Below are 9,322 nucleotides of genomic sequence, written 5' to 3'. Positions count from 1 at the left end.
GTGCTTTGTAAAGAGCATCCAGTGCTTCCCCAGAAACAGCTCTCACACCGCCCAGCCCTGGGAGTGGTTTTAGATGGTCGGGGGCTGCGCCCAAGTGCTGGAAAAGGTAACGGTGGCAACAAGTCTCAGGGGCCCTCTGTCCCTATGTAGTGGCCCCCACAGGACTTAAGCGAACCAACAAGACGGTGAGGCCCCATGCAAAGAACGGTGAGGGCAGAATTCTCTCCAAGTTTTCACAGATTAAAAAATGGGCGTTCCTCAGAGAACAATGGCGCGACCCAAGTCATGGCTTTGTAGTAGCTGAGTTGGGGCCTCCAGAATGAGGCTTCTGAAGAGCATGCTGTTTGTACCATGCGGTAAAAACCCAGCTTGTTATTATTCAGTTTGCCCTGAAAATGTTAGGGACACAAGGATGTACCTCCTTTTCAGACACAGATTTTTTTGTAAACAAAAAAGATGAAATGTACTCAAACAATAATCACTACAGTCCGGCCTCAGTGGGGCTGCCAGTCATAATTCATATCCAACCAAGTTACTTTTTGGCTTTAAAGCCTGGAAAGGGCACCTAGGAGTGGCCCAGGTCACGCATTCGAATTTCCTGACGTGGCGCCTCAGTCCTTCCCATTGGCCTGCAGTTCAGTTTCTCCTCACTGTTCTTCACATCTCTGGCCCCACGCACAGCAAAAACCTTGCTGTTCTGCAGACAGGGAGGCCCCGCCTCGCCTCTGGGCCTTTGCCATGTGGTTCCCTCCATCCATAATGTGAAGTCTTGCACAGCCTTTACCTGCACTGCCCTCCACGAACCTTTCCTGATGCTTGCTTGAGTCAGAACAGCTTTCTCTACCTTCCACAGGATGGCTATATATCCCTTTGTCATATAATTAATCACACTGAATTGTAATTGTTAATATACCTATCCCCTCTCCTTCCACTAGAGACTGGCAGAGGTCAAGGCTTATTAATCTTGGTACTAACCTTGTTCAGCCAGAGAGAGAGAGGGTGCGCTTGCAAGAGTGAGCTAGTTCAGTAAATGTGGCATGGCTGTCTGGCTGAGAACAAGGTTTTCATACTTAACTCAGCTTCAATATGAAATTCAAAACAATGAAGAAGACAGGACTCAAATATAGCAGGGAAATAACATACACTTTTACTCTCAAAATAAATACTAATCAATTTTATTTTATAAATACAGATGCTGAGTTTTCCTCCAATTACCAACAGATCAGTTTCACATGCCATTTATTATTGGTGGTGGTTTAAAAAATTATTTAAATAACCGGTTAGGTCAGGATAAATGGGCACCATTAGAACTGCTAAAAAAATATAGCTGGATACAATCTTCCAAAACTAATATTCTGAGGGGGGAAAATAATCTCTGGAATTTCTAAAGTGGTTAAGAGGAAGTGGACAGAGAAAACACAATCAAATGTTCATCTGATAACATTTGCTGGCTGTTAAAAGTGTCTCAGCTGTATGAAAGCTGAAAGGGCTCTTAGTTGTTCAGAAAGAATAGTATTGAACTTTCATTTCATTTTATGTCCTCAAAGCAAATTTGAATATTTCTAGTGATTTACAAGATGAATTAAAAGATTAGTAGAAGAGAATAGTTCACCCCATATTTTGGCTATGGCCACTTTAAACAGAGGCAAAACTAATTCTGCAGCTTTGGAAAATGTTGAACAGTTATTTCTGGAGACATGTAATAGAACCTGTAGGTTCTACCCAGGTTACGGCAGAAACTGCAACAACAGAAACACTCAATGAAAACAGAAAACTCAAACCTAAGTGATGTTTAGAGGTGTAACATCATTGGACGCCGCCGACCAAGCAAATGTGTTGGTAACTACCGATCAGTTCTGAGCAATCTAATCACATTCATGGCAGGGCTCCGAGTCGGGGGGTGAAAAGCTGTGAATCCCAGAATCAGGCAGTCACAAATTAGAGATGGGTGGATGGACCCGAGAGCTCCATCTGGTCCTGTGGGACCTGAGATAAACACTATGACCACAGGTGCTCTGAACTTGGTGCCCTTTGCTTGGTGTTGCCCGGAGCCAGGCTGGAGGGCTGCAGCTTGAATACACCTTGATTTGAGTTTGGCATGAAGTTTAAAGTCTGCTCCCACATCTTGGGAAACCACAATCACATGTGATTTACCTCCTACTGTTCGGTACTCACACAGTCCTTCGAACACCTTTTCCGGGGGGAGGTAGATCCTACTTCATTGGAGGACCCCCCAGATCAGCCTGACATGGACCCCTGACCGAGCATGCCCCGTCCCGTTTGACTGAAAGCGAACGGCAGCACATTGCGAAGATGCTGCGCCTGCTGCACGGAGGGCTTCTGCTCTGGCTTTGGAGCAGCCCCGCCTCTCATGTGGACTTTTTATGGATCTCATCAGACCGAGTTAAAGCTTTTCACTGCTCGCAGGCTGGACTTATCCGTCACGCAATGATTCTGTGAGTTCTCTTTACGTAGGAAATAACAACATAAACTATTCCATTTCAAATGTCGCTATAAATTAAACTTGAGCCCGAGAGTGCCTGGGCAAAATACGGAAATGATTATGCGACCTGTGAGGTAAGATGTTACGAGGGCAAATGCAGCCACTGCAGCGGATGCCTGTGAAGGGGCTTGTGCTGCTCTAACAACATGTAAATTCGAATGAAGTCAACAACGCTGGCTTGGACGCAGCCCGGGGTTTGTTCGGGCTGGTCCTGCCGTGATGCAGCAGCACACGGAGATGTAGTTTCAAGAGGAATTTGAAGATGAGAAAAAAATCAGATCAAGTGAAGTACACACAATTTTTATTCTTCTATACAATACATAGATATATATGGATAATTTTCCTTAAAGAGCTTGCAACCCTGAGGCGATATCCATGGGCATATAAAATATAAAGCAATAGCAAATGAAACTGGCGCTCAGGAACGCCAACCGGACTTTGAACACGTAACGAACACGTATGCAGTCGCACGCACCCCGACAGCGCTCCACGCCCATCCCATCTCAGGCCCGCTGCCTCCACTGCCCTGCACTCTGCAGGCCGGACAGCCCGACTTTGAGGACATTTCATCACACAGTGTCTTCCTTCCCAACTGAAATTTAATAAATTAAATTAACGTGGATTTACATATAGGGGGTTTTGTCTGCTGAGTGCATTGCCAGAAAGCATGCCTAGTTTTGATGCCAACATCTGCCCACGTAAAAACCTGGGCCCTCAAAGGGCATTGGATTCCATCTGACTGTTGCAACCTTGGGGTCCTGGAAGATTCCGTGGGAATCCACCAAAAGTGAGGGTTTTTTATCTAATTTGAGGGTGACATCAAGGGTATGGCTGATTGAAAGAGGTGAAAGGTCAGAGCTACTGCATTAAAGAACCAGTAAATCTGATGTCCTGGGGTTTCAGGGTGCACGACCCACCCACTGTGAAATGGGGCAACAGTGGGGTCTACAGGTTGCCGGTGGGGCCTGGGGGCAGGGGCAGACGGGCCTGGGTCTCAGGAGACTATTGTGCTTCTTATTCATCAGCCTGATGGATGGCCAGAGATCCTTCAGTAAATGGTAGAAATCTTTCTCTAAATATTCACTTTTCCCAAAGTCTTATAAACTGCAGCGAGGGCAAATGCTTGAGAAACTAAAGTTGAGTTCATTATATTATTTATATATTATCATCTTCCCTCTGAGGATAACATAGAAGTGTAAATAAAAAAGCAGACAAATACCTTGAAGGTGACTTGAGCTAGAGAGTGACTTTTACTTTAAAACAATCGTCAGGCCTGAAAAGCATGTCTTGAAAGTAAAATCTAACTCGTCTGGCCCACTGATACACATGATCCCAAGTCCCTCCTCGATCCACAAAGTCTGTTTTTCTGAGGACTATTCCCCATTAACCATCATTTTATGTCATAATTATTACCAAGGGTAACCAGTGCAGCTTCATCCTCAGTTTGGGCAGCGACCCTGTCCTGGTCCTACGGGTCTGCCTGCTCGCTTCACTTGTCAGAACTCCTGCGTGGCCGGCGGAAGCTGGATACGTTTTCATTCAGTGCATAGATCCTTCGGGAGAACTCTTCAAATTCCCCCAGAACTTGTTCGTCGCACTCCACTGCCACAGCACTGTCCACTGGGATGCAGTTAAATGCTTCCAGCTGATCGCTCGAGGTGAAACCCGTGGCTTCCATCCCGATGATCTCTTCTGCTTGCTCCACGGCACAGCAGAGCTCAGCTTCCGAGACTGGGTGGAACTCGCCCGGCAGCTGGACACTGGCGGGGCCGGCCTGCTCACTGGGTAGGAGAGAGCCATTTACTGTGGCTGGATGTCCGGAGAGGGCTTCTCCTCGTTCTTGGCTAGTCTTTCCACCCACGTGGCCTCCATTTAAGCTGTCACCCAAATCTACTCCTTTTTTCTGGTTTTCTTTGGAGAAGTCCAAGGAGGCACCCAAGGAGGAGGACAGGGGTGTTGTCTTTCTCTCGGACTCTCCCGGGGAGGGGCTGGCGGGCATAGGCTGGGCTACTGCGGAGTTGTAGCTGGGAGGAGGGGTTCTGTACTGTAGTCTCTCGTTCTCCGAGCTGGCCCGTTTTCGGTGTCCTTTGTCCGGGGGCGAAGGGATGCCCCCGGAGAAGCCGGCATCTGCACCCCCATATATGGAGCTTTGTCTCTTTGGGACAGGGATTGCACTGGAGGTGTGATGTCTGTCACTAGAAGACAAACAAAAATGAGAAGTTTCAACTTTAAGCCTTCTGGATCCAGACACAGGAAATAGCAATGTTTAGGACCTGAGAGAATAAAAACTGATAATAATCGATCTTAGTACGATTGTAGTGTCCGAATGGACGAAACAACCCAAAGCGTTCTGAGTCCAACTTGGGGAGCTTCCTTCAGGAAGCACGCAAGACAGAACGCCCAGGGTAGGAAAGGGGATGGAGACCGTGTCACGTGGGGAAGAGATGAAGTAACTGGAGGGGCTGGATCTGGAAAGAAAAATATATAAGGGAGGTAATTAACTTCATGTATCTGAAAGACTATCCGTATTCTTATTTTTCATATTCCACTTACTTTATCTTCATAAAGCAGGCACCCTTACATGGCAGAGAAGTTAAATGACTTGCCCGTGACATTGCAGTGAGGCCGAGGTAAGGCCAGACTAAAACTCATGACTCCTGGCGTGACAACTAACGGCTTTCCCGACACCCAAACCCTAATCACCTGGGACGAGCGAGAACTGACGGAGAGAGGGTCAAGGACACTTGTAATGAAAGACTGATTTGGGCAATGACTTCTCCTTTACCAAGCTGGACACACACGTTTTGTAAGTTTGGTTTTCGGTGCCTACTTTCAAACTTGAGACACTTCTTAGGAAGGTACTTTGGACAAGCAATGACAGTCATTATTAAGCAATTCAAGTTTTAGTTTCTAAAGTCATTTCATAGACATCATGTTACTTGGTTGCCACAAAAACCCTGTCCAGAAAGCAGAGTAAGCTTTACTACCTGTACATCTGAAGTACCAACAATGTGTTCATGAAAAGAGAGCATCCAAGCCCCGGGAGTAAGGGTCACGTTTTGTGCCGTGCAGGTACCACCGTCCATGCTGTGGTCATCACGACTTCTGATGTTGCACTTGGACGAAGCTGGTCAGCTCCTACAGAACCGTGCGGCCAGACCAGGTCCAGAGACAGAGGGCGGTAGAGACATGAGTGTTTCTTCAGGGGAGGAAACACAGTTGCAAAAGGGCAACTACTGGGCCCGAGCGGGAACCCACCCGAAGCACAAACAGCTACTGCACGTGCCAGGACTCGGGAGGGGAAAGGAGCGCAGGCCCTGCCTCTGAGGGGCTACCAGTCTTGTCCAGGAGAAGACACCCAAAATTGCTTAAATAATGCACTTTCAGATCACAGCTGTGATGTGTCCTAAAAAAGCAGGAAGGATCCAGGTTCCTTTACCTGTGTCCACAGCCACAAACCCTTAAGCCAGATCCTTGCCCCCTCTTCTCACAGTTTTTGACTCGGGATTATCCCTGCGGTCTCAGAGACCTGAGCAAGGGTTATTCTTCTTGAGAAAAGGCAACCGCAAGTCTTCTAATTCTCGGGCCTGTCAGACAAGCACGCTCGGCTGTGCTGGTGCGGGGAGAGATTTCATAATTAGGGGTGGTCAGTGGGATGCACAGAACCGGGCAAGCAGACCAGTAAATTACTGTTTCTGGTTCTCAAGAGAAGCAAAACAAAACAGAGCAAAAGCTGCTAGCCCCAGTCTAGGTTTCCAGTTAGCATGTTGTCAAAACTCACAGTAATTGGGTATGCCATGCATTTTTGTGAGCCTTGTTTTTTCTACTGTACCACTTGCTGACAGTGTCCCTCTCTAAACGATTCTGCAGGGGCCCAGCTAATCAAACCAAAACGGAGCATCAGCACTACTCAGAGAGTCTATTCTGGGCAGTTTCCACCCCAGCCGAGGAGGGGCAGGAAGCACCAGGTGGACCGGCCTGGAACAGTGACAGTGACAGTGACATTGCTGGGATGCGACTAGACACCAGGTGCTTAACCACTGCTGGCCATGAGGGGTGAGTGACATGAAACCTTCCCTGCTGCCATCACCTCCCCTCTCCCCACCCCATCCTGCTCTGACTCTCTACCGGGTTGATAAAACAGCGTGAGAAACTGGCCAGGGTGCAACAAGCAGAGCTTACGACACAGAGGAAAGGGGTTTGTGTAGTTCTCTGTGGTTTTGAGACTCCCCTCAAGCTCTCAACTCTGCATAACAGAAAAGTAATAAAGTGTGACAACCCTCCCTGCAACCACAACGGGCAGGGAACTGCCGTGTTCCCGGGTATCACTAATGTCGAACCCTCACAACTACCCTGCGGAAAAGGCTGGCACGTGTGTGGATTCTGCGGTTTAAGGTTGCAGAACCCACATCTGAACTAGACTTGGTCTGACTCGAGGGCCCACGCAGCCCGATGCATCCCACGTGGGGAAAATCACACTCAAATTTAACATTTGCTGAGCGCCGACGACAGGCCAGACTTCAGCTGCTTGCCCTTCTACAGGCCTTTGCACGGAGCTCGGGGCTGTTGCTCCGGTTTCAGAGGATGGATTCTTAGTCTTTTCAGAGGTCCAGGCTTTGGTGTCTTCCGACTTCCTGATTTTGTGGCATTCTTCTCTAGTTCCCTAGGATGTTTATGAGAATCCAGGTGATGAGAATCTGAGATACAATTTGGAGAGCTCCTGTAACAGTGAAATGCTCCCTCTTAAGGACGGTCAGGAACCGAGTTACGATGCACAGGCAATAAAGAAGCCTGAGTGTCTGACGTTCACCCTCTAGTCACCACATTTTCGTCTTTCCCCCATTTTTAGCCACGTGTAATGAAACCTACCAAAGACTATTACCATAGTTTTTCTTATATCTCAAAAAGAGTCAGCTGAACAAAAAAGGTATTTTCCTGACTCTGGGCCACCACTGTGGATGTGTATTACTAAATCACGACACAGTAAAGAGACTGCAGTGTGTTCGGCGCTGTGTTTCGTAGGACACGAGTCTGAGAGTTAAGTCTGTGCTTAAGCTTTTCAGTGTCCTTGTCCTTTCTCAGTCAAGGTCAGTGTGGCTGTGTCAGCACTCTTGCCTACAGGGGCTTTTCTCTCTCTCTCTCTCTCTTAGATTTATTTTTAGAGAGAGGGAAGTGGAGGAAGAGGGAGAAGAATATGGATACAAGAGAGAAACATCCATTGGCTGCCTCTTGCATGCATCCCAACCGGGACTGAACCTGCAACCCAGGCACGTGCCCCAACTGGGAATCAAACTGGCAACGCGTTCCTTTGCAGAACAACGCCCAAATGACTGAGCTACACCGGTCAGGGGGCTGGGGGGGTGGCTACTCTTTTTTTAAAGTTTGCCTCTATTCTGCTGTGTCCTTGTAAAGCAGACGTCCTAAGAATTGTGTGCGAAGTAAGAGTAAATAAGGTCTGAGTGATAGGCCAGCAGATGTCCTGGGCATAATATGCTTTAGTATGAGTTTTGTAACATTAGCTTTGGCTGCTTAGAATTCATTTTTTTTTATTGCTTCCAGGATCTTAGCAATGTTCCAGCTTTTTAAGATAGCTGAGCTCCAAACAGCTGAAGTGTTGAATGATTACCTTAAAATATATACAAACACAGATGCATTTTTAATTATTGTAATAATTTTCTCTGGAAACCTCAAAAATATAAACCATATGAAAAATAAAAATCACTCACGAGGCTATTACCCATCAAACAACCGCTATTCACTGGGGATAGTTTCCTTTCAGACTTTGATTTTGCATGTGTATGTGTTTAAAAGACCAAGAGAACCAAGTGTGTGTGTGTGATACCCACACACGCACACACAGCTCTGCGTCCTGCTGTTGGATGCCACTCAAACCTCCTGGTGAACAGCTCTCAGTCGTTGCTCCATTGACTAGATACCATAATGTGCCTGAACATTCCCTTAGTTTTGTAGACTTGGGATGGTTCCAACATTTTACTATTAAGAAACTGCTGTGAGCAACTCTGTATAAAAACACAACACATAGATTTTTGATAAAACCTGATTTTCATGGTTAATGGAAGGTTTCCAGGGGAAACTTGCATTTCAGATTTCGGTAGAAACTAGGTTCTTACATGAAAAAAGGAGCATTTCTTCTGTACTGTTGCCTAAGAAGGTAAAAAGTGAAATTAAAAAGGCAAATAATAGATCAAAAAAGAAGGCCCAGAAGGCTTCGAAATTCTTTTTGTCTGATTACAGGCTGGCTTCATGATTATTTCATCTAGATGGAAGAAGAGGTTGAAATGCACAGATTTCCTAATTATATAACCAGTTTTTAAAAGGCTGTTGACAATTTACTTATCAAATGAAATTAGTATGTCATTTAAGTTGTGATGAATAACTTGTAGAGTATTTCTACTCTCAGAAACAACCAGACTACACGTGGCTGTTTGGGAAGGAGCTGATGCAGCGGGAAACGTGGGGGCTTCGCTCCGTCTTCCGCCCCTGCCTTGGACCAGAGACCTGGCGGCCCCGAGCCCGAGGTCTAAGCCACTGGACTGAGCCCCCAGCTCCCTGAACACCTTCTCCTTGAAGCCATGTGCCTTGAGTGGATGTCTCTTCCAGCTTGGCTAAGGTCCAAAATGGAAACCTGGAAACATGACATCTGGGGTTTAATGCTGCAATTAAAAGGAATTCATTTAAAAACAACCCAAAGATACTGTGATTGCAAATTTACTAGGCCATGGTTTACTGAAACACAGCACAGGCTGTTGAATAACTGAACCACATCGGGCCTGTTTAATTACTTAATAATAAACCTCT

At 46.6% G+C, this 9,322-nt stretch overlaps 1 protein-coding gene across 3 annotated transcripts in view; it reads right to left on the bottom strand.

Moving 5' to 3' along the window:
• Nucleotides 1-2,777: 2,777 nt before the first annotated feature.
• Nucleotides 2,778-9,322, bottom strand: part of UVRAG (UV radiation resistance associated) — a 281,275-nt gene continuing 274,730 nt past the window's right edge. For 2 of the 3 annotated variants that reach the window (XM_037131552.2, XM_037131553.2), the window contains one exon: nucleotides 2,778-4,698. In XM_037131552.2, the coding sequence (XP_036987447.2) occupies nucleotides 3,993-4,698 (706 nt within the window). In that variant the 3' untranslated portion in view covers nucleotides 2,778-3,992. The other variant, XM_037131554.2, reaches the window with a different exon arrangement.

The sequence above is a fragment of the Artibeus jamaicensis genome, unplaced genomic scaffold (genome assembly GCF_021234435.1).
Source record: "Artibeus jamaicensis isolate MK-2021 breed Jamaican fruit bat unplaced genomic scaffold, CSHL_Jam_final contig_64, whole genome shotgun sequence".
Lineage (NCBI taxonomy): Eukaryota > Metazoa > Chordata > Mammalia > Chiroptera > Phyllostomidae > Artibeus > Artibeus jamaicensis.
This window is presented reverse-complemented; position numbering and strand designations above follow the sequence as displayed.